Below are 26,267 nucleotides of genomic sequence, written 5' to 3'. Positions count from 1 at the left end.
TGTTCTGTCTTTCCATCTCCCCGCTATCATTCTTAGATTCGACTTTCTCTTCAAACCATCCAGTGGGTTTGATTGTATATGAAAAACAGCATTTGCTTTGACAAAACAACAGCAGCAAGTTGTTGTCAATAGGTGGCTGACTCCAAAATGTGCCACAACAGGTTCTTATTATCAAGGATGGCTTTGGGTCAGGGGGTAGAGCAGGTTGTCCGCCAATTAGAAGGTTGGTCAAGAAACTGAACCCCAAACTGCCCCTGATGCATCTATTGATGTATGTGATGATTAGCAAAGCACTTATAGCTACAGAATAAAGCACTTAGAGTAGAAAAGAAAAATACAAGTACCAGTCCTTACATTTGGATTCATCTGGCAAATCTTCTTCCTGTGTGTCTTTGCTGTGTTTATGAGGTGTTGCAATAACAGAGACATGAAGAAAAAGGTGTGAGCGTGCCTTAGAAAAAAATCTTGGGGGCTTCTGGGTGGCTTAGTGGTGAAGCCGGCAACCACATACATAAAAATCTTGACTGCACTGGCAGTTTATAGCATTTTGTAATCCTGTGTGTGTCAGTGTGTGCATGTGTGTGTGCGCGCATTTGTATTGATTTATGCTGCCGTCACTGTACTATGCAATACTGCATTATGGGAAAACTGAGTGTTCATACCTGACACACTGCATGTCGCATCACACGACAACACACGCACACAGCAGACACATGTCTGCCATTCACTCTGCCCCAAATACGCACCCCAGGTCACGTATCTCATAGGATGATCATCTGTGTGTGTGTGTGTGTGTGTGTGTGTGTGTGTGTGTGTGTGTGTGTGTGTGTGTGTGTGTGTGTGTGTGTGTGTGTGTGTGTGTGTGTGCGTATGTTTATAATACCTTGTGGGGACAATTTTCCTGACATATACTACGTTGTGGGGACCAATTGCTCCTTGTGGGGACTGGAACCTTGTCCCCACAAGGGGAAACCCTGTTTTTGGGTCAGGGGTCAGAGTTAGGGCTAAGGTATGAATTGAGTTTAGGTTAGGGTTAGGGTTAGGTATGTGATGGTTAGGGTTAGGAAAAGGGTAAAGGTAAGGTTTAGGCTGTAGAAATGAATGGAAGTCAATGGAAATTCCCCACAAAGATAGCAAAACACACTTGTGTGTGTGTGTGTGTGTGTGTGTGTGTGTGTGTGTGTGTGTGTGTGTGTGTGTGTGTGTGTGTGTGTGTGTCATTGGTGTCTGCCCAGCCTCTAATGTATTCTTTCCACTGCCCACACTCTGCCACTGCAGTCCTCCCCATCTCTCTTTCTCTACCTCTAGTAAATAATTAATTAGTGGCAGAAGCAGACAGCAGTTTTTTTTCTTTGTTTAACACTCATACACGCTCATTACAGGGTCAAACTGTGCATTGATTCTGACCTAGACTGGAAACATGGGGCTATCACACAAATAGTTTTGCTATAATATTGGCCCGATAGAAACACACGTTTGGCTCTGTTTGTCTTTTTCTTCACCTGCCTTCTGCTCTGTGTAAATCTTGTATGTGAATCTTTTTGTGTTTCTGCACACACACTGATTAATGTGTCCTGCCTGTCCTTGACAATAACCTTTTACATCCGAGTATCCTTCTTATGCACACACACACCCACTCCTTGTGCTGCTTGTGTGGGTTGATACAGTGGGATTAACAGGGATTAAAATGGAAGTGCTGAGTCTGAACCTGCTTTTTTACTCCCTCCTTTAAACTGTATGTGTGCATGCTGGGGAGCGTAATTATCTTTCCTGTTTTGTCCTCCTTCAGGCTAAAAAAAAAACCCTGCATATGTGTAATTTTGTGTGTGTGTCTGTATCAGCAATGTATTATGTTACTAAGTGGGTGGATGCAGGGTGGGCTAAGAGCCCGGTGATAATCGGGCTCTTCCTCTTCCACAGTGTGTCTCTGAAAACTTCTGTAGCATTGGCAGGTGTCTCCAGGTGGCTTTCTCTTCTTTTGTAATCGTAGCCAGCAGTATATAAATGCTTGCTGGTCATCGAGTTAAAGGAATAAAAATGAGGTAGTGTGATGAGGTGCAGAGAAAGACAAGGACACTCAAGGACTCTAATGCATTCACTGTGATATCAGTCTCGTGGAGCTTTCCTACCTGCAAAGTTCCCAACCAACATTATTTTTTTGTTATTTACAGCCATTTGCTTAATGTTTGTTGATGCAGGTTTGATGGAACCAAATCTGGTTTTAAACGCAACATTAACCACGCAGCAGGAAATACAACACATAAAAGTGCTTTAAAACTAGAATATTATGCAAAAGTTATTAGAAATCACATCAAATTGAACTCACACACACACACACACACACACACACACTATCTTGCTTGTTTGAATATTCATTACATTACAACATTTCAGTCCATCTGACCTTCGTTAGGTATGTGGTCAGCTTTTCTGCATCCAATAAGAGGACTGCTGAGATTAGTCTGAATAATGAACCTCTTGCACGTAGGTGCATCAGTAGTCAACCAGTCACATCAGCATCACCACGAGTATGACATTAATCTTAACATCCATATAACTTCAAAACTCTCAGAACACGTATCAATTGTTTTAGCATTTTAAGAGTGGGCCACAACAACCTCAACAGGATGCAAAAGTGAAGCCTGATGAGACACTGGTAAAATAAACAAAGCATGTAAAAAAGCATGAAGACATTTGCAACCAAGAATTTCATGAAGTGCAGCATCCTCACAAGAAGTGCTTCATAACCTGTGTAAACACTTTGTCTTCTGTTCTCCTGGAGGAGCTTTATATGGTCTTAAAAAAATAACTTATAAAGTGCGCCCGGGTGGCTCAGTGGAAGAGCAGGCGTCCATGTATGCCGTGAGGCATAGCACAGAAGCGGACAGGTTCGAGCCCCAACCTTTTCTGCGTGTCTTCCTCCATCTCTCCTCCCACCTTCCTGTCCTTCTACACTGTCGAATAAAGCCACTATGACCAGAAAATGATGTCATCTCAGAAACCAAACTTGGACCCAGAGACTATAGACCTTTTTTACAACGAGCACTTGTCATAGAAAAAAAGAGTCCAATGGACTCAAGTGCAGACCAAAAACATGGAGTAAAACAAAAAAGCAAGCTTCACTGATACTGAAGACTAAAGTTCAGTAAAAGTAACTAAAGTCTGGGGTGCCCGGGTGGCTTAGTGGTGAAGCCAGCGACCACATACATATGTCGTGTTGCGTCGCCAATTTCCCTGTATCTTTCCCCCATTTCCTGTCTCTCTCCACTGCCAATAAAAAGCTGCTGTGGCCAAAAGTGCAAAAAAAAAAAAAAAAAAAAGTAAATAATGTCCAAAAGAATCCAAAAGGCACAATCTGCAAAAATAGGAACACTAAGAAATGGAGAACATGGAAAATCACTGGTGGAAACAGATCACACAAATGACCATCAGACAAAGGAGAAGACAGGACTGCTTATACACTAAAGACAAATGAGGCACTGGAAACAGGGGGCAAATGAGACACAGGAGGAACTAATTGGCATAAGACAGGAATTGTATGGTATTGATGACAGACCTCATTTGAAGCAAGGAAATGATCAAATAACCCTGTTTTTTAAATGTGCACAAGTAGAGTAGTGACCATCACTACCTCATCCCTTCTTTATAACTTTGATAAGCATGCTGGAAGTGTATACATCTGACCTTTCTTGCATAGGTAGAGGTCGATCATCTAAGTCAGGGCTGTTCTTTGGAGAATAACATGAGGAACAGGAACTTCAATGAGACGTTACAGGGCCATGGTTAACTCCATCTGACTTACAAAATGCTTCTTCTCCCAAACTAGAACTTCCAGGCCCTGCCAAGGCAGCCACTTCAAATCACCAAGAAGCAGTACATCCGAGGTAAGCCACACACACACACACACACACACACACACACACACACACACACACACACACACACACACACACACACACACACACACACACACACACACACACACATTATAACAGAGAGAGAAGGCCTCCCACACATTTTAGAGAGTGACAGTGATACATTTTGAGGTGTGTGTGTGAGTGAGTGAGGAAGATCTCTCTTGGAGCATGCAAAATGAGTCGATGAGTAGGGAGCTCATAAAAAGGGGTTTCATAAAAAAGTTTCTTACTAAACGCTGTCAAATATGTCTCCTGTGTTTTTGTGTGCTACCCCCGCTGTGCCTCTTCTTGTTTTGCTTGTTATTGTAGTCCTGCAGCTGTAGCACCTTTTGGTTTTAGCCTGTTGATAATTAAAACTGCAGTCAGCTGAATTTAATTATAATAATAATCCGTTTTATGGATGTACCATATCAGACTATGATTCAGCATGCAAAAGTTCTTTTTAGAGTGTATTTAGTCAATATTAAAGTCATATTGATCATTAAAAAACGTAGCGTATTACTGCACTGAAACCTCAAAGAAAAATAACCTTGCTTAAAGGACTGCCTGTGCAGCATAAAGTATATCACCCTGTCTATCTCAGCTCTGCAAGTGGTATCAGTGTTTACTTTCATGATCCATATGGACACAAGCATCAACTTTACAATTTTAGATCAGATTATTTTTCCAGTGAGTCTTCTTCTCAAGCTTCTTCTCCAAGCTTTATTTACACCAAGCTGCCCTTGTTGGTTAGTACAATATTTGCTAAATACTGTGGCAATGACAGCATGAAAACAGCACAAATCTTCACTTTTCATCAAACTTATTTGACAAATCCACAGGAAAATTACTATTCATGACAGAATCTGGCTAAGATAGCAAACTTGAGTTTATAAGCAGAGTAAGTAGATTTTAATTTGAAGTAGCAACTTCAACTCTGTCCAGAACATTGTTCACCAGTGCTTTTTATTTCATATTAATGCAGCCTAAAGTCTTTATTGGTTTACATTTCTATATTCTATGTTGGATTTTCTAAATTCAAAATCCCATAAAATAAAATGACACTCATGACACAGATATTAGAGTGCATTAAAGTAGGACAAAGTCTTTCTAGAAGCAAGTCTACCACTGGGAAGTCATCTGTGTTTCGTTTTACTTGCTTCCTGTTTTATCCTGAAATCTGTTTCTTACACTTTACTTTCTTCTACTTATAGCATTTTTTTGTTTGTTTCTTCCATTTTTGCTCGACACCTGTGTTCAATTAGTGACTCTCCTCAGAATAAATATTTCCTGCCTAGCACTTCCCACTTGCTGGATTTTCTTTATTCAGAGTAGTTGTCAAGCTTTCAAGCCATACTGTCATGTTTTCTAGTTTTCCTTGTTTATAGATTTTCTTATTTTGTTTTTTTATGGGTTACGTTGGACTTTCTTTTTTATGGACATTTGGATTTTACTCTGTCTCCATGTGTGTCTCGAATTTTAGTCCTCTCCTCCATTTATGTTACACTGTCTGGCTCATCCTACCAGAGCACTTGAACAAAAATCATGCAACTTCACATTATGGATACCATAAGTCAAGAAAAACAAAAAGTAGCATGTTTATAGAGACAGGTCCATAAATTTGGACAGTGACACTTTTTTTTGTAATTTTGCAAACAATCAAGATGTTGTTAAAGTTCCCTTTAATTCAAGGGGTTTAGCAAAGATTTTGCATTGACTGTTTTGTACACAGCCCCCATTTTCTGAGGCTCAAAATGAATTGGACAAACTAAAATAATTTAGTGAACACCAGTCCTTTTATATATATATATATATATAATTTCTTCTTTAAGTGTATGTCAGCTCAATAACACGATGAGCTCACGTTTAGCGGCCCAGCTGTTCATTGGCTCTTTGTGGCCAATGGCAGGAGGCCTACAATCTTTGCCGTTATATTTCTCTTCACAATTCTTTTATTGCCATGTGTCTGTTATATAATGTCTCTGACAGTGCTGTGAATATCCCACTCAAGCATCTAGCTAACCTTTGGTTCACCCAACTGTGATACCAAGGGTTTGTGACAGCTGATCATCTCCTATTTAAGGATGATTTCCTTGTTTTTGTGAGGTCTCAGAGTCTGGAGAGTCTCAGTTTAACACTGGTAAGTGCTTCAGACTTACCAGATCAGCTGGCTGACAGCGAGTCCCAAACACAAGATGATGAATAAAACATCAAAGCAAGTCAGTCTGTCTGTTGGCATGACCACTGACACTGACTCTGCTGTCAGTCACAGCCATTGTGCTGCACTCAGCTTTATTGCTTTATTTCCGTCCTCTCAGTGTTTCTATTTTATTTCTCCCTGTTTGAGTGATTCATAGGTGCAAACATCAGCACCTCTGCTCCTCCCTCGCTCAGACTCCCAGAGGTCCTTGCCATCAAATCCTCTTCAGCCTCTGCTACATCCCTTGTATCATCTGTGTTCTTATTCCATCACTATCCCTTGTTCCCTCCTGCTGTCATTCCCCTATCAGTTTTCACTTTGTGACTTGAGGTGAGAGGTGGAGACACTAATCACAAGGGATATCAATGTGTGTGTGTGTGTGTGTGTGTGTGTGCTGCTTTAGTGGCATTTTAATCATGCTGGCGTGGGACATGATGGTTCACACAGTGTGTGCAATGGCTGTTATTGTTATCATTTCTCCTGTACAAAGATCAGCACTTCAGTTCAGCACAGGGCAGTGATAGACTGGCCCTGACTGGGTTCAGATTTTCCTCTTAATAGCATGTTGCAGCTTCGTAATGTAACCCTTCATTAAGTCAGATACAAGAGTTTTTATTGCTCCTTTAAACCCCCAGCTGCTGACTGTTTGTATTTGCTCTCATTCTCTCTCTCTCACTGCATGCTGCATGAACTCCATGTGTTATTCTGTAGATGGTCAATAAATGTGTTTTAAATGTGCTGAGAAAGACGTCCACATATTACGCACTGAGATGCTAAACTTTAAAAAGGTGAAATTCATTTAAATTCAATTTACTCTGGCCCATGGCATTTCTCACAGCAAGACTGAGAAGTGATGAAGCATGAGGCACTTACAAAGGCATTTGCATTAAGCTCAGCGTCTGTGTGGTTTACAGTGCATTGATTATTATTTGCTAAATGCCTTACGTTTTCCTTTTTCAATCCAGTGGATCGATGGTCCAGGGCCAATACTCCTACGGTCACACTAGGGAAAACAGTGATTGAGACCAGACCACGACCAAAATTATTGCAACTTGTTGCCGTTGAAATTGTTTGTTCAAAGATGGAGACCTGGTTTACAGCCACTCGTAGTCAGTTGCCATCTTCAAAGCAACTTTGGTGCATCATGATGGCGATAAAACAGCAACAAGCTGCAGTCAGTCTACTATCAGTATGCTGCTGAATGGGGTTCACTTGGCAATTACATGTATCTGTGATGCATTGCAGATGAGTTGCACTCATCGGCAAAGACTGCCAACACGTTGCAATCAGAGACAATCTGTCTGCGTTTATAAATTAGACAGCAATTATTTGCAAACCTTCGCCAATCCCACCAGGCGACCTGTGCCTTGCAGTCAAAAGTTAAGGGTGTTGTGTGCTCAACCTCTGGCACAACTACTAGTAATCAGTCTCTAACACCAAAATAATTAAACGTAATCACCGGGTTACCACCAATTTTTACTAGCTGTTAGGAGCTTTCTGTTTTAATTTCACTCTAGTGTGACTGAGCCATAAAAGAGTATGCTGAGCAAGTCGACTGGCCAGCTGCTTGACTGTTTCTGTCAGTCAATTAATCTGTGAAGCAAACCAGACGTCACTAATGAGCATTTTTTTTCTTAAAGTCATTATTATCACAATAAAATACCAATTCGAACCCATCATCAAACTCCCTGTGTGGATATTTTACAAGTGAAGAAAAGCAGTGCTTTTAGCTGCTCCCATCCACGGCCGGTTTATTTTACACAGCGACATCACCACACAGTTAGGAATAAACTGGAAATGAAAGCTGTCTGTATGCAGATGAACTGTTACGTCTTTAAATTTGGCAGACTTCTTGTAAACATTGCTGCAGTCTGACAGCAGCCACCCCGTCTCAGTAACACCTAAGAAATATTGTAATATATCTATATTATAATATACAGTATTTCTGTTTTTTATAGATTAAGCTAGCAGTATGTAAAGTAATTAAATTAAATAAAAATTTTATGAGGCAGTACAGGAGCAGTAAATTTTTATTTTATTTCACTTTAATTGAATTTAATAAGGATAATTTCATCCCAATGAATTGACAAATGAAAATATTTGAAATATGTTATCATATTGGGGCTGCGACAGGCTGGCGACCTGTACAAGGTGTACCCTGCCTCTCGCCCTATGTCAGCTGGGATAGCCTTGAAGAAAGGTTACAAGAGGCTGTTGTAATGTATCTATTTTAAAGTAGCTTGCAGTAAATGATGATTTCCTGAGTCTGTGTTTGGTCCTCACAGGAAAGGAAGAGGAGGTGGTGACTGTTCATCCTCGGGCCATGTTCATTCCTCAGGAGGGCTGCACTTTTCTTGCTGCAGGTGGGACAGTGGGGAGTATCAATGCATAATGTTTTTGTATGGTTTTTTAGCAGCACTGGGTATTTTTATCTTCCTGTATTTGTTTCTGATTCAAAAGGTCTGTTTATTTTGAGATTGATACAGTATATTGGATCTCTTTTAATACACTGTGTCACTCCAAAGTAACCATCTTTGGACACAAAGATATCACCATTATCTATTATACTTACTGTACATGAGCAGTTTTATTGCTGCATTGTTTTGACACAAATTCATTTATTCTCGATTCGGCAGAAATTACCAGCTCAGGCATGTCTTTGCATTTACTGTTGACCCAGAGAGTAACTAAGTCTAAGGGAGCAGAAGAATTTCTGCCCCATAGTGGTACCAACATTATTTCAACTTTCAAAGCTGAGCTGAAAGGCTGAAAAGTTCTGACCTTAAAATGAGATATGTAAGTCAAACAAGACCAATTAATGCCTTTTTTGGCAACACTTTATAAAAAAAGGAAAAAGAAGAGTTCTGTAATAAGTAAGTAAGAAGGTCCTTGTAAGCCCTTATAAGATGAGTACTAGCATATATTATGTATTAATAAGGCTTAATGATGTGTTAATTATAGCATCATAAGCGCTTGTAACAATTAACAATCACTTATCTCCTGGGAACAGTTTATAGACTATTTAAGAATGTAAATTAAACAGATTGCTTTATATTATATTATATATATTAATATTAGACTTGGTATATACTTATGCTCAATACCTATGTATTGAGCTATGTGCTTAGTGACAGATGACAATGCTTTTTTGTAGCTACTGGATCCAAAGTGAGAACAACACGTTATTAAGGTTAATAAATCTTTTATCATAAATGACTTGTTAACATCAATATGCTTCTTATCAGCAGGTGTATTACTGCATTTGAACTAATGCTTGTTGCAAAGACCTGACTAGTTTCTTTGAGACTAGAGTAATGCTTTTTGTGCAAACATTTGCAGCATCAGTGTTTTGACTAGGCCCCATACTTGAGTTGAAGTTTCTAACTGTGAGCCTAAACAGTCCTCTTTTGCTGACATGACCTCAGCTGGCATCAAAAGGTCACTTCAGAGTGCAGTGGTGATCTAGCTGTGCAGACAAATAGAGCAGAGTCGGGACACTGTCAGTCTGGGAGGGCTTTGTGGGAAGCCGGGGTGTCTGCTGGTCCTGACAGTGTGGCACACTTACATAACCAGAAAGATAAACCCGGGTTAGCATGAGGACAGCAGCAGAGTAAGAGTGAGGATCCCACATATACACAAAGAGCAGGGAGGCACTAACACGCTCGAGCCAGCAGGCCAACACATGCCCACACTAACACATGGACTTAGAGGCTAGATTGCTATGGAAACAACCCCTCCGAGGGAGCCCTTGCAGTGCTTCACCACTTGTATGTCCTCTGATGTCCTTTCCAAACTGGAACTGGTACAGTGTGTTTATCTGTGTGTGTGTGTGTGTGTGTGTGTGTGTGTGTGTGTGTGTGTGTGTGTGTGTGTGTGTGTGTGTGTGTGTGTGTGTGTGTGTGTGTGTGTGTGTGTGTGTGTGTTTAAACTGCTGTTGCTTTCCAGTGTCCTTATAAAGTTCAATGAGACACATCTGAATGTTAATTTCCAGTCTGTGAAAGCAGTGTGTGTTTATTGATTCCCCACCACATAAAAGTCCACAAGTCTGTTTCACCAAAGATAAACAAACCCTTATTCATAGTACAGTTTGAACATCCCTGTCCCAAAGCAACCTGCATGTGTCTAATGTGTCATTGTGTAGTTTCGCATTTGTGAACTCAGTCATTTTCTATTTGGTGATGTCTGCTGGTGTGTGGGAGCTGCAGAGAGAGAAAGAAGAGAGCCAAGATGAGAACAAAGGCAGGCTTAAGACCCTCATCAGCATGCAATGAGATTGGTTTTATTTGAAATTTTTTTTTTTTTTAGCTTTCTAAGTTCATAAAAATATATTTTTTGCCATCTAGCAAGCTTTTTATTGGAGATTTTAATATACTCTAATGAAAAAAAAAGCTCGTTCACACATATTTCAAATGGTTTGACCCTCAAAACAGGGAGATAAATGAAAATTGAAAGTAAATTATAATGTTAACAGCAGATATTTTAGAGATGAAAAGCAACATGAAAAGCAGTTTTTCCCATTGACAGACGCTTTATTCAATATAATACAAGCAGCATGTTTTAAGTTACTGCCCTTAAACAGCATGAGCTTTGTTCTCATCTGTGTGCAGGCATAACTCATAGTCTGCTAACTTACAGTTATTATTATGTGGAATTGCAGTTTTTAGGAGAGGAATTTGGAAAAATAATTTGGAACTCTAAATATGGCTCATTGTCAACAACTGTCAATCATCTTAAACTAATGGTGTATATATTGTGTTGCCCTCTGTGTCCTTGAGCAAAAGAAAAAATGAAGATGCACTTAAAAAACAAAAACCTTTAATTCAGTGTATCATTGTCAGGGTCACTCATAAAAAAGGGGTTTTGGTATTCCTTACACCCTAAAGTAGCAACAGTGGCCTTGATTTACTTTAACTAGAAAGAGTCGCATGCTTTTATTTGAGGCAGGCTTGTATTGAAGTCAGGCCTTTATTTCTAATCCATCTGTTTTTATAAGTGTAACTGGTAAAATTGTTCAGTTTTTCACCGCTAGAACCACTCAAATTTGTTGTTCAAATTTTTAATTGCAGCGTCCCATTTATTATATAATAATACATTTTAGATATAGTATTCAATGAAAAGTTCATCAGGATGAATTAATAGAAATAGAAATAAAGTGTTGAACAGATTAAGAGCCTTTGTTGAGACTGAGACTGTTTTCTTTGGTTGCATTTGCATTTTTTTGTCACCTGGATTTCTGGGTTTGAAGAAAATGGTGCACATGGCATCTGTGTTTCCCAAGTTGACTTTAAATTTCAGCTCATCCTTGACTTTAATCAGCCCGTCTTTGGTGGTCAATTTGTTCTTTCTGCAAGCCTACAGCCCACAACGAGCAACTCATGTACTTTTCATTGTGCATCTCATGTAGCTTTTATCGCCCCACTTTTTTTTTCACTAATTCCAGACTTTGCTGCAGTATAGCGTGAAGCATTACCAAGAGCTACTCAGTTTCATGTGGTTGATGGCATTACAAAGGCATGGCTCTGTCCCCTCGATATATTTGTACTCTGCCTGAGGAATGAATCTGTGGTTTGTAGTAATGCATACCAACAGCTCAAACCGTTGATACAAAGCAGGATGGATCCATGCTTTCATTTTGTTTATGCCAAATTCTGACCCTATCTGAATGCTGAGTAGAAACCGAGACTCAGGCAATGTTTTTTCAGTATTCTGTTGTTCAACTTTGGTGAGCCTGTGTGAACTGTAGCCTCGGCTTCCTGTTCTTAGCTGGCAGGAGTGGCACCCAGTTCAGTGTATGCTGCTGCTGTAGCCCATCTGCCTCAAGGTTTGGCGTGTTGTGCATTCAGAGATGCTCTCCTCCATACCTTGGTTGCAAAGAGTGGTTATTTGAGTTACTGTTGCCTTCCTATCTATTCCTAAATAATCTTTCTTTCTCATTCTGATCCTCAGAGCTTTAGCGGGTCATCTTGACTATATCTATATGCCTGAATGCACTGAGCTGCTGCCATGTGACTGGCAGATTAGGTATTTGCATTAGCAAGCAGTTATACCTAATAAAGTGGTTGGTGAGTGCATATACTACATCTTTTTTTCTCAGTTGTATTGTAGCAAAACTAAATCACTATTAAAGGGACAGTTTACTCCAAAATCAAGTTCATTTCGTTTGTCTGGCCTGTAGTACTATTTATCCATCAAGATAGTTTCTATTGTGGCTTTTTATTTGCTTGCGGCCATACCACCCTCAGCACACCTGATCTCGTCTGATCTCAGAAACTAAGCAGGGTAGGGCCTGGTTACTATTTGGATAGGAGACTGCCTGGAAATAGCAGGTGCTGTAAGCCTTGGGGTGGCTGTGGCTCAGGAGGCAGAGCGGGTCATCTACTAATCGGAAGGTTGGTGGTTTGGTTCATGGCTGCTCCAGTCTGCAAGCCAAAGTATCCTTGGGCAAGATAGTGAACCCTGAGTTGCTTCCGATGTATTCATCAGAGTGCGAATGTTAGCTAGGAAGAACTTAGATGTAGAAAAAAGTTCTTGTATGAATGTGTAGAAACAAAATAGGGTTGAGTTCAAGAGAAGCTTTTTGCCAGCCAGAGTTATTCCTGGATGGATCGATACAGAGATTCTTGATTGTTACATTTTTATCGCAGAGACAGTCTCTGTTTGAAGCAGGCCTTGGAGAACAGATATAGTACTTGCACATGCTAACTCAGAATCACAGATTGACATGTATCATACTCTTCATGTATGTATTCCTATAATATCAACCCAGAAAGTTTCTCTTCCCCTTTCTGTTTTGGTTTCTCTCTACACACACATGCGCACATGCACACGCACACACACACACACACACACACACACACACACACACACACACACACACACACACAGAGATCCTGGTCAGCAATATGTTTCTGAGGCTGCCAGCCGTGCTCAGAGGAAGTGTGATCGAGCTCATGAAACATTAATGGGATGATATCTTTAGAAACTCCCTTGCTCATCTCATCACAACCAAAACTATGTCTCTTTTCCTCCATCTTTTACCTCGCCATCACCCTGCTTTCTTTTCTTCTTCCAACCCCCTGGAGTCTCTGCTTTTATCCATCCCTTGTAGATTTTCCTTTGCGATCTATACTCTGAGCTCGGCTAAATGGAAATCAGTGTTTATTTCAGCCTGCATTTTGAGCTGAACAGTCTAAGGAGCTTATTACAAATTCTTCCCCTTCTTAGTACGACCGAATCTTTTGACCTAAATCTCATAAACTGTCAGATTTACCACAGATAAATTCAATGCTGCTTGTTTTTAATGCATCAGGACATAAAATACCTGCAATCCTATCCACATATCTGTCTTTCTACAGAAACCTATTCCAGCTGGTATTTTTATCCTGAGTGAAAATCTCTCAATTTTCCTCCGTCTGTTTGGAGTTTCTTTTCCCTGCATTTGGTGGACTTTAATTTGATTTGAAGCAGGGAAGCAGAGGAAAGGGATATGTCTGTGCAGAATACCAGTAATGGATTGCACTGCAGTCGCTTTGTCAGAGTAGATAGAAATGTGTGTTTGGGTTTTCTTGTGTGTGACTACATGTGACTGCATCTCGAGAGCTGTTTCAATTTAGATCTACCAAACTGACAAGAGAGCAGCTGTAGACCTGTCAGTACAGGGCATTTTACCTTAACACACTGTTATTTGCCACAAAGAGGTGTGTGTGTGTGTGTTGTGTACTCTTTGTGTTTGTCCATAGTTTTAGCCTCTGGTTATTTTTTCTGCTTATGAAATGGCCTTGGGCAAATGTCTGAAAACAAGTTTGTGTCAGAGGCCTTTTTGGCTCAGGTATTTTTATTTATTTATTTCGGGTTGCTAGGAAAACAATGTGTATTTTGTGACCAGCTGGAGGCTACTGGCTGTGGTCAGGTGAAATCAGTGGTAAAGAAGGTGTTGCACCAAAAACTTCCTTTTGATTTCTTTAATTGCTGGCAGATTGCCGCAGTTGCCTGTAGTTTGCATGAACGATGCCACCTTGTCTGCAAAGACTTGTCATTTACTCTCCAAGCTGTGGTAAAACTGAAAAGTGTGACAGAAACAGGGAACGTTCCCGTTTAAAGTAAAAGTTGTGCTTTACAGCTGCAACCAGCACATTTCAAAAGGTGCAACTTTTACTTGATCTCCATTTCCAGTTTGTGGCGCTCTTTTTTAATTTTAATTCCACTATAAGAGTTTGTGCAGACAAGTTAACATCTCCCATTCTAGTGACAAAAGCAATCACAAGGAGGTTTTTAGTGTAACACCCTATAGCTCTTTATAGCCAGTTTCACACTAGCAACTGGTTGGGGAATACACATGGTTGCCAGATGGTCACCTGCTGGTTTGTAGGCCTGTGTGACTGGGAGCTAGGTCCCTTCTCATTCCTTTAAGCTGACTTATTTCTGATTGACTTCCCCTCACAATCAGAAGTTTTGAACAGCAGTTGGGTGGGGCTTATGTCCTTATAACCAGAACTGTGTGCCTAAGGTGACCATATTAAGGATATCCACTCTCTATGACATCATGCAAAGCTGAGAGTAGAATAAACAGTTTACAGCAGTCTGGTGCCATTGTACAGTGTTATCACAAAAGTGAGTACACCCTTCACATGTCTGCATATATTTAAGTAGATCTTTTCATGGGACAACACTGACAAAATGACACTTTGACACAATGAGACGTAGTCTCTGTGCAGCTTATATAACAGTCTTCATGCAGCGCAACAATTCGTCTTTTAAGATCCTCAGAGAGTTCTTTGCCATGAGGTGCTATATTTGAACTTTCAGTGAACGGTATGAGAGAGTGTGAGAGCTGTACTACAAAATTGAACACACCTGCTCCCTATGCACACCTGAGATCTAGTAACACTAACGAGTCACATGACATTTTGGAGGTGAAATGACAAGCAGTGCTTAATTTGGACATTTACAGGTGTAGTCTCTTAGGCGTGTACTCACTTTTGTTGCTGCTGGTTTAGACATTAATGGCTGTATATTGAGTTATTTTGAGGGAACAATAAATTTACACTGTTATATAAGCTGCACACAGACTACTTTTCATTGTGTCAAAGTGTCATTTTGTCAGTGTTGTCCCATGAAAAGATATACTTAAATATCTGCAGAAATGTGAGGGGTGTACTCACTTTTGTGATACACTGTACATACAGTGGCCTATTTGAAACTTTGGCCATGTTTGATATGAGCACAACAGGTTAATATTAGTCTGTTCTTTAGTTGAAAGGTTTTGCTTCTTACAAGAAAACTGGGAGATCAGTGAGTTTAAATATCATGAAAGCTATTCATAATATGTGGACTCATAACCAAACATTTAAATGTAATTGCCATTATATGAACTAAAATGCTTTGTGATCAGTGTGACATTTCCATTTGCACTGCCTATAGTCACAAGGTTTAATAACATCATTAATGCAGTCCCAAGTTGCGTGTCTTTTCCCTAATAACCCATATTAACATGGCAGTTTGCTCACTCTGAGCTGGATGCAGCAAAATGGATCCAAATCATGGTAATTATGACGTCACACGGAAAATAAAATCAGAACGCTTTGTGAGATCAAATTGATGCATTCAAGGGACACCCTGTTGTTAGATGCATTATGGAGAGAAAGACACAATAGTGTAACTGCAGCATGCGTCATTACATTGCCAAGTAATAGAATCAGCGCCTGTTGTGAGCTTTTTGACTTTAAAGTTTTAACGTACTTCATTTGACCAGTTTAGTAAAGCTGCCCACATAATCATGCAGGGCTGAAAAAAGCAAAGGGACCTTTTGCCCAAAGGGACACAATGATTTTCCACATTTGAACAAAACTGAAAATATTCCTAATGAAAGTAGCTTATTCCCAGGCCAGGAATATTAAGAGAAAGATTACTTTCATATAGGGTGTCAACACAGAGCCCCTCTTGGTGCAAAATTTTCATTTCCAATTGGTCTTTACTGTGAGGAGTTACATTACACTCACTAGAGTCAGAGATATTTCCTGAATCTGGTTAAAATGAGATTGTCAGGGTCAGTAAATATACTGAGGGCCTCTGGATCAATTGTCTTGATTTACCTGTAATTGGTGGAACAGTGAGCTCATTTTTAGGTAGGCACAGTGGAGAAAAGTTTGACTGCAAATATGACTGCCCTGTCTATGTTGTCTCCATAGCCTGTATATAAATGATAGACGTAGCCAACATGGCGTGACCCTTTGATTTGGGAAGTCTTGCTTTGAAGATATGATTTGAGTATTTTAGTCATAATATCTTGTTTCTTTTAAACCACATGTCCCTAGCGAGGGATGATCTGACTGAAGAACCAAGGAAAATTGAAGGTTATATGGTAGCTGTGCCCTTAAAGCACATCCTGCTGTATCTTTCAAACTAGCAATTGAGGTCATGAACTCATCAGCAAAGCGTTTACTGAGGTCATATGTCGAGTAAGCAGCAGAGTCAGGCTACAGCTACTGTCTGTAGTTGTCTCTGATTCATTTAACATACTGTACGTCTCTGATAATAATCATCATGCTCTGCTCAGGAAACACTTGGTCATCGCAGTATAACACAAAGTCAGTTAAACTGAAGGGATATCAATCTGTCCAGTTAGGAAGCAGAAACCATTGTGCACCTCTGTCAACTGCTTCGGTGCAAATGAAAGTGACAACAGGTGCATTGGAGAGGTAACAAAAAGGCAACCTGGCAACAGGACCACATGCTCCTCTGTGTGAGGAGGAACAGGAGGAGCAATGCCAGAGCCCTACAAAATAAACTCTAGTGGGCTACTCCTGTGCATGTCTGTGACCAAACTGTCGTAATCAGACTCCATGAGCGTGGCATGAGGCCCTGATGTCCTATGGCAGGACATGAGCTCACAGACCAGCACCATGCAGCTTGATTGGCTTTCATTATACAACACCAGAACTGCCAGGTCTGTCACTGGTGCTCTGTTGTCCTCACAGATGAGAGCCGGTTCACACTGAGCACATGTGACAGATGAGAAAGAGTATGGAGATGCCGTGACGTGCATTGTGCTGCCAGCAGCATCATCCAGCATGACCGGTTTGGCAGTGGGTCACTGATGTGTGGGGAGGCATGCCCTGGGCTCCTCCTGGTTCAAGATGATGCCCGGCCTCATGTGGGCAGAGTGTGCCCAGCCCTCGCCTGAATCCCACTGAGAGCCTCTATGACATTGTGTATCAGTTCATCTGACACCACCACAGCCGCAGACTGTTCAAGAGGACTGTGGAGTTTCTGCCTTAACTGTGTGTCTTTAACCACCAGAGAAAATGGGAACATTTTCCTTTCAGCAGTCAAGTTTGAAATGTAAATTTTTTTGCTGATAGAGCATGCTGTTGTCAACAGCTGGTAGAAACATGTGGCTCACAAAGACATTGATTTTTTCTGCACACAGTTACCTTTTATTTCTTACTGGAAGCTCTCACTCTTTTGACCTTGGTGTCAGTGTTGGTCACTCCACTCAGGATGGCAGGTTGGGGAACAGCAGGTAGCAGTTTTAGCACCAATAATACCTTACACTGAGTAATGTAAAAAAAAAATCTACAAATATAATATTTAATAATGCAATACAGAACTTCTGAAAGGGAGTAACGTCATGTGGAGGTGCTGGTGAGGGGTTGTTGCCTTCCAAAGGAAACACACTTGCTGTTTAAACCAACTCCTGGCTCTAGCTGTATATTGACTATCCAGACATGAAAGTGGTATTGATCTTCAAAACTACCAGTGAGTCAAAAAGCCCTTTGCCCGAAATGTCAAACTCTTTTTTAAAATTAAAGATCTAAAGGTTTTCCTTTTGCTTTCTGTGGAGTCTAGCGTGCAGTTTTTGTAATTAGATGATGTGACGTTAAAGAAACATGTCTGGTGGTTATGGCTTGTATGCAGGAAGTGAAAGAGTGTGTAGTAACAGAAAGATGTCTGTGTGTTTGCATGTATGTGTCAGACTTCTGCCAGGTGGAGCTGCGTCTGTTGGCTCACCTCTCCTCTGACCCCGAGCTGCTCCGCATTTTTACCAATCCACAGGCCGACGTCTTTACCATGCTGGCCTCTCAGTGGTGGGTCTCTTTCACTCACACACATGCGCAGACACACTCACGCTCATGTTCTTGCCAAGGTGAGTTTTGGTGATCTACAGGGTGTCTCCTTCCCTCTCTGCCTCCCGGTCTCTCTCTCTCTCTCTCTCTCTCTCTCTCTCTCTCTCGTTTCACTTCAAATGCTACTAGTCTGGTTGCCATGACTACCTTGCCAACTGCCTCTTTCTGTCTCTCTTCATTGGGCAGGACACCCCAGGGCTGGTCGGCCCGCTGATTACACTGTTGGGCTTTTGAAGTATCTTTGTGTGTGCGTGTTTTTCTCTTTGCCGCCGCAGTGTGTGTCAGTGTTGGCACAGGTCTGTGCTGTCTCTTTGATGATGTGCGTATGGTGCGTGTCATACCTATACTCCTGTCACCCATCTCAGACAGGTGTGTGGCAGAGGGCACCCGGTTAAACAGATTAGCATTAGAACAGCTCTACTGAGGCTTTGGAGTTTGTCTCTTTCATTATCTCTCTTTCACCTTTAAACAAATTAGCTGGAGTCACTGCAGCTCTGCTGGGATTACTCCACCTTTGTCTCTTCCTCTTATAAACTCTCGTTCTCTCTCCTATTCAGTCTTCTGCTCACCTAGTTTTCCGTCTGCTTTAATTCTTGTGTGATGTTGTTCCATTTGTTCCCCTTCCTTTGTTGTTGTTATACCCTTTTCTTTTCTCTCGCTTTTACTGCATTTAAGTTTTTTTCCCCCTTCTGTTTCCTTCTTTCCCTTCCTCTCCACACAGTTTTTTTTTTTTTTAGATTCAGAGAAAGGAGAGTAATGCTCCTCATCTTTCTCTAATTGGAAATAGATATTACCAGATTGTTTCAGAATGTTTGTCAAATATTTTTAATACAGCATTCATGCTAATAAAGTCTCAAAACAGATCAACTCCAAAAATTCTAAAAAAAATAAAGAAGATAAAATTAATATCACGTGGACTCTTTTTTTTCTAATGCAAAGCTCTTTTAAATGCAAAGAGAACAACTTGTTGCTCTGTTTGTTATCTTGTCCTGCTGCAAATTAAAGGCATGCTTACTTGCAAAACAGCAGTTAGTTTTTTTTTAGTGCATTAATGCCTCTCCAGCAGGTGGCAATGAAAATCCAAAATGACTTCTGTTCAGCCAGATGTTAGTGGAGGAAAATGCTCACTTTGGGACATAATAGGCTACCCATCATTTACTTTCTGAAGTCATTTCAAAGATAACTATCTGTGCATTGGCCTGGCAGGCAACAAAAATACACAGAGAGGCATTTTAGTGTACTGGACTGTCATCATATCTAAGAAGATACATGTCACCATGTAAGGCTGATGTTGAAGCTCACCAGACTTGCAGTGTGGGTATGTGTGGGACACTCCTTCAACACTGATTAGCTGTGGCAGCTCCCTGTCAGCCCCTCCAGAAATGCCAGTTTGCAGACGTGTCATCCCACCCTGTCTGATCCCCAGTACTACGGCTGTCTACAAATCACATTACATAACTGTCTCAGTCTGTCTGTCCCTGCTTCTTTCTCTTTCCTGCAGCCTCTGTTCTTTTCTCTATTTCATGTGTCTTTAACATCTATAATCTCACTTTCTTTTTGTGTTTGTAATCTGCTGCCCGATGAGCTTGTTTGTTTTTATCTTGGTCTTTACTGTTTCTGTCTTTTTACTTTTTCTACCCAGCATTTCTTTGGTCATTCCTTCAAAATTCCTGTCAACCACACCTCAGTCAAATTGAACGATATTTAATCTCCATTTGTTGGCAGAAATCTTACCCCAAGTTTGTCATTAGTAGTAGTGATTTGGCATTTATAAAGGTTTAAACTTTGCCAAGGACTTCAGTTGCCTACTTGCCTTTAAAAAAAACATTTGATTTTCTTGAAAGCAGGTGTCACTTTGGAGTTTTAAATGGACTGTAAATCATAACTTTTTTCTTCCACAACAGTGAAAATGGATAAAATATTAGTGACATTTCTTTCACTAATGGACAAAAAGCATCTCTCTCTGAATCTTTCTCTCAGGAAGGGGATGAGTGAGAATGAGGTGACTTCTGAGGACAGGGAGCATGCCAAACGCATTGTGTACTCTGTTATTTATGGGGCAGGTGAGTACAAACACATCTTATAGAAAAGTAGTTTGTCAATCAATTGAACAAATGATGAGTATGTTTAAAATTAATAGCATAATGGGTTGAAGTGTTATAAAGCGGTTCATAGGTTAAAGATGATAAATGAATTAGATAGAAGATAAAAACAGAAGAGAAATGAGAGGAAAATGAATATTTTCCTCTCATTTGGTCTCATGTGGTCCATAAAGGGACTTTGTGTGACTTTGTGATCCATTTGTGATTCACACACAGGTGTAAGTGCTCATGAACATGCACACATGAACATAGACACACGACCACAAATCGATGTCACAGGAGACTGCTTCTTTGATTCTGCTAACTGAGGCATCTGCTGTTTGTATGCTTGTCTGCCTCTCATCAAGATTACACATATACTTCCCAGCAATGGGTTTCGTGAAGCTAGTGGACAGGTGGAGCATGGAGAAGGAAAGAAGAGATTCAGTTTTGTTGCGGATCCACAAAACAACAGTATACGGCATTGGCCTTGGTAGAGAATGTGCTCTAGCTGTGCATGTTTCTGTATGTGTGGACCAAAGCTACATAACTAATAGTAGGGCATGAAAAAATAGTAATAAATTAAACTATATAATTGACTTTAGAACAAAGGAAAATCTAAATGAAAAAAAAATGACTAAAATCAAATGTATACATTTAATCTTGTTGCCATCCTAACTGGTTCAAGGTTGTGCAAATGTTTATGTTCCAAAACATATTGAAGTCAAGACAATTTACCGGGTTTGCATTTGTGTTTTTGCTTTTTGGTATATTGTACTTTGACAGGGTTCAATAACTATAATAGTGAATGATCAGTAGCTTGTGTAACACATGTGCATCTGGTGTGCTTTAGATATACAGATGAGTACAGAGTGCTAGTTGGTGGATGTGATTGTGCTGACGCAATCAAATAAGCATGTATTTGAATGTTATAGTTTAATACTGTATCTGCTATACATAAACTCTAATTAGTTCAGTTTAGGTAGACCCTGAAGACAAGCGCAACCACAGACCAGCTGACGGCTCCACTGATACTCTATCACACATCTGATTTGCTGATCTTACACTATTTAAGCTCTTTTAAGCCTGCATACAGTTGATCTCCATCTGCAAGCCGCTTTGCAACCCACCTCCTTCCCAGCCCCTCCTCTCATTCTGTTGAGTGTGAAGTCTGTCATTGTCGCTTGCTCTGTTCTATAGAGGGGTCTTGCTGCTGCTCTTCCTGCCTCCAACTTTCTGTGTTTGCACATGGAAGGACGACAACAGAACGTTCCCACCAACATTGAATTACAGCACACGGAAATAACAATCTTTTTCTGACCTTACTGGTCCTAACTGAACTACTGCTCCTGTGGATTTGTTAGTTTTATGTGCCCATCTGTCACTGTGACCCAGACGTGATATCTAATGAAAACCAACTCCTAACACAAAACCGGCAAATAGTTCTGAATTGAGTTAACCAAAAGCAGTGATCCTGAAGCACATGTTTAGCACCAGAATCTCCATTTAAGATTCCTCACTTTGGATTGAGCATGCTTCATGAAAAATCCTCTCAGTCCGAGGCTTTAGTGTTCTGTTGTATTTCTATTTGAGCTGGACTCACAACTCAAACACAGTCACTCTCGGACATGATACTAAATTGGTCAATAAAACCCCAACAACAATAGCTAAAGAAGCACGTGAAAGCTATTCATGTGAGACATGCATGGGGGACAACACATGCTGGGACAAATCACAGAGCAAAAGGTCAGAGCTAAAAATGCAGAGTAAGTATTGAGTGTCTCAAAGAGCAGCAGAGTGAGAGTGGGTAAAAAAAGTCAGATGTACAACATGTAGGCTAAAGGTGAAAACTGAAAGAGGATGTGGTGGGGCAGAGAGTAATGTAGGGGAGATGGAAGAGCAAACTGCAGGTGGGGCTGAGAGGGAAAGAAGGAAACAAGAAGAGGAATGTAAGGAGCTCCTGATCCACACAGACACAGACAGCTCTTCATGGAGGGATGTGTTGCTATGGTTACCGAATACTAAGAGAAACCTTCTCAACGAGGCACTAATCTGGTCAGGGAGGAGGAGCAGAGCAGTGCTGTGGACTCATACACAGACATAGATAGACTGGGGCCACAAATAAGAGGGACGCACAGTGATGCCGGAAGAAAAAAAGGTAGGATGAAGGAGGTTAGACCATAGACTGTACATAAAAGATGAACAGTTCCTACTGGTTTGAAAAGTGAAGCCAGTGAATTCCATGGGGAAAATGACCCTATAGCTCACCTCCATAAAGACTTTCCTGATGAATTTATGGTCTCGGTCACTAGTTTCAAGTCTTAATTCTAAATTTCCTAATAATAAATAATCCTAATTAGAGTAAAAAAAGAGGACAATGCATGTTATGTTATACTTCGGGGAGGCTCTCAGGAAGGTGGCAGCAGTAGAAAAGGATGAAAGGACAGAATGATTGAGGTTGGGGTATGAGAGAAGCAGTGCAGCAATGAAGGTTAAAGTTCACTCACTGAACTGACCTCATTCAACAGGAATGTGGGGCATCCCACACACAGGGATGCACAGGACAGAGTTGGTATTCATCCCTTTAGAATTATAAGGTTCTGACGAAACTGATTTATTGTCATATTCTTATTCATTGAGCGCTAAATCAACAATATGTAAGAGATTTTTTTTTCAATTATATGCAACTTTGGCCATTTTATTCACAAAACAAAAAGGTTCTATCTGCAAAATCAAGCTTTAACTTGGTACTATGAGGTTCTATTGTTTAATATCTCGAAACTGGTCAGAATGCAGATAGAACCTTATAATTATAAGGGGACGTAATATCTATCCAACACACACCTGCTAAAATGTGTCTTATTCTCTATTTTTGTTGACTGTTTATCCATCAGACTAAGTAGATTGAAGCTCACCACAAAAACAAAACCAGTTATATATCTGAAAATATATAACTTCTGTACTTGTTTAACTCAAGTACTAAATCATATAAATGTAGATGTTTTGGTGGCCAACTTTCCAAAAACAAAGTGCATGATGGAGATATTTGGATATTTAGTTTTATGCTATTTATCTCAATAGAAAAAAGGGGAACAGTGAATATATTATTTTTTTACTGCGAAAATGTTGCCAGTAAAAACACATAGAGACATGATAATAAGTAAAACTTAATTTGATTTAATTTTATTGATTTTTAAGGTATCTAAATTTCTTCACTGGCCAGAATTTTAGCATATTTCTGTTTCAGTGCTGCCCATGTTAAACATTCTCCAGCAGATGTGCTTTGAGGAAAAAAAAAATAATTGTCTTATATTGCTTTCCTTAGGTGAATTAAACCATTTAAAATGGACTAAAATTACATCTGCTCCTTTTTTTTTTCAAAGAATCCAGAGTTTTTGAAATATTTCTCATTTCAATAGTGCAGCTGTGCTTGTAATTGATGTTTCACTGTGAACGTCAGACATCCAGCAGATGAGGGCTGTTTCTTTTCTATCATATGGTGATAGTGATTTTGAGTCCTTGCTTTAACAGCCACGCATTCATCATCACACACCCCTCTGAGCTCAAAACCAGAAAAATACACTCAGTAACTGTGGTGCTCATTAGCAAACCCTCTACATTTCTCGACTCATGGCCTCTTCCTGTGCTTGTGCTACAGGCTGCACACCTTTAACACTTCCTGGGAAAACACACACACATTAAGTCTTTGTGTGCTTGGCTTCATCTTTGCACACAAATACTCACCTCTCAGTCTTCCAGTGATCTCCTTTTATCATGTCCTGTTCAGTATCCCACTCCTCAGTTTGCTCTACTTTTTCCTTTTCCTTTCTCCTACCCTCTGGTCCAGTCTGTCCTCTGTTCACTTAGCTCCTCTCAACTTTATTCTCTCCCTCTATCACCAGTCTGTCCACCATCTTCAGAAATTATGAAGATAATTTTTGCTTAATTTATTCTTATCCATTCAAAACCTGTGAGAGCTGCACTACATTATACACACTAACATACCCCACTCTCCTCACATTATCCTCCCAAATTCCCCATCTCTCCTCTGACATGTCAGTGCTGCTCCTGCCCCACTGCTGCCTGCCTCTATGCTCCAGGGGGGACATTTTAGTCATCACTTGGCCATTTGGTATGTGTTATATTTGTGGGAAGTGCTCAGAGCCTAGATGCCAAACAGTGACTTCTGATATTCTACTGCTGTAATAAATTGATCATTTCATAGATCAGAGTTGTCTGACTGAAGTGATTGTTTCCTCTCCTGATATAGGCCGTGAGCGTCTGTCAGGGATCTTGGGCGTGAGCAGTGAGCAGGCCAGCCGATTCCAGGACCGCTTCCTCCAGACCTATAGAGACGTCCAGGCCTTCATCCAGAAAACCATCCAGCAGAGCCACAAAAAAGGTCTGTGTCCATTCACAGTCTTATTTCTCTTTAATAAGAAGCTTTGCCTCGAGGCTAATGAATATGTATTCCTAAAGGAAAAGCTACTGGAGAAAATGTGTCACATAATAGATACAGCTACTTCACAGAACTCAGTAGAAAAATACACTATATTGCCAAAGGTATTCAGTCACCCATCCAAATCCTTTAATTCACTTCCATGCCCACAGGTTTATAAAACCAAGCAGCTAGGCATACAGACTGTGAACAAAATGGGTCGCTCTCAGGAGCTCAGTGAATTCCAGCATAGTATCATGAGCAGCAAGTCCAGTTGTGAAATATTCTCACTACTAAATATTCCACAGTCAAATGTTAGTGGTATTATGACAAAGTAGAAGTGATTGGGAATGACAGCAACTCAGCCACAAAGTGGTAAACCACGTAAAATAACAGAGCGGAGTCTGCGGATGCTAACCTCCAAACTTCATGTTCAGTTTAGCTCAGGAACAGTGCATGGAGAGGTTCATGGAATGGGTTTCTATGGCCGAGTAGCTGCATCCAAGCCTTACATCATCAAGCTCAATGCAAAGCGTTGGATGCAGTGGTGTAAAGCATGCTAGCAGTGGAGATGTGTTCTTTGGATGATGAATCATGTTTCTCTGTCTGGCAATCCAATGGATAAGTCTGGGTTTGACAGTTACCAGGTGAACGGTACTTGTCTGACTGCATTGTGCCAAGTGTAAAGTTTGGTGGAGGGGGGATTATGGTGTGGGGCTGTTTTTCAGGAGTTGGGCTCAGCTCTTATTCCAGTGAAAGGAACTCTTAATGCTTTAGCACACCAAGACATTTGGACAATTTAATTCTCCCAGCTTTGTGGGAACAGTTTGGGGATGGCCCCTTCCTGCTCCGACATGACTGCGCACCAGTGCACAAAGCAGGTCCATAAAGACATGGATGAGTGAGTTTGGTGTGAAACAACTTGACTGGCCTGCACAGAGTCCTGACCTCAACCCGATAGAACACCTTTTGGATGAATTAGAGCGGAGACTGTGAGCCAGGCCTTCTCGTCCAACATCAGTGTCTGACCTCACAGGTGCACTTCTGGAAAAATTATAAAAAATTCCCATAAACACTCCTAACCCTTGTGGAAAGCCTTCACAGAAGAGTTGAAGCTGTTATAGCTGGAAAGGGTGGGCCAACATCTTATTAAACCCAGTGGATTAAGAATGGGATGTCACGAGCGAATACTTTCGACAATATAGTGTATTTAGAGCATAAACGGTTAGGGTCAGAGTAAAAGAAAAATGAGGAATTAAAAATCAGCGCTATGTGTTTGCTTGCACGTATCAGTTTGGATTAGGGCCTGCACTTTTGACATCCTCTGCGTACTTTAAATATCTTAGCGTTCACACTCTCTGTGGATTTGTGTGTGTTTGGTTGAAGATGAAGAAGATGTGCTTGCATTGGCAGGAATAAGACAAACCGCCCTGGGTCAATACTTGAAGGGGACGGGGTGGATGAGGGAGGCGTGTGGGGTGTGAAGGGTCTGATGGTTCAGACGGGACACTTTTATTTATATGCCGA

The 26,267-nt window shown here is 40.6% G+C and overlaps 1 protein-coding gene and 1 pseudogene across 7 annotated transcripts in view; both read left to right on the top strand.

Moving 5' to 3' along the window:
* The window catches only part of poln (polymerase (DNA directed) nu), a 94,527-nt gene that overhangs the window by 56,329 nt on the left and 11,931 nt on the right, over positions 1 to 26,267 (top strand). For all 7 annotated transcript variants that reach the window (XM_030753243.1, XM_030753246.1, XM_030753245.1 and 4 more), the window contains 5 exons: positions 3,827 to 3,884; positions 8,382 to 8,459; positions 18,071 to 18,182; positions 20,202 to 20,284; positions 24,573 to 24,704. In XM_030753243.1, coding sequence (XP_030609103.1) covers positions 3,827 to 3,884; positions 8,382 to 8,459; positions 18,071 to 18,182; positions 20,202 to 20,284; positions 24,573 to 24,704 — 463 coding nt within the window. The remainder of the gene's footprint in view (positions 1 to 3,826; positions 3,885 to 8,381; positions 8,460 to 18,070; positions 18,183 to 20,201; positions 20,285 to 24,572; positions 24,705 to 26,267) is intronic.
* Positions 12,316 to 12,434, top strand: LOC115797627 (uncharacterized; annotated as a pseudogene).

The sequence above is a fragment of the Archocentrus centrarchus genome, chromosome 18, assembly GCF_007364275.1.
Source record: "Archocentrus centrarchus isolate MPI-CPG fArcCen1 chromosome 18, fArcCen1, whole genome shotgun sequence".
Taxonomy (NCBI): domain Eukaryota; kingdom Metazoa; phylum Chordata; class Actinopteri; order Cichliformes; family Cichlidae; genus Archocentrus; species Archocentrus centrarchus.
The sequence above is the reverse complement of the archived record's forward strand: the minus strand, read 5'-3'. Positions and strand labels throughout refer to the sequence as shown.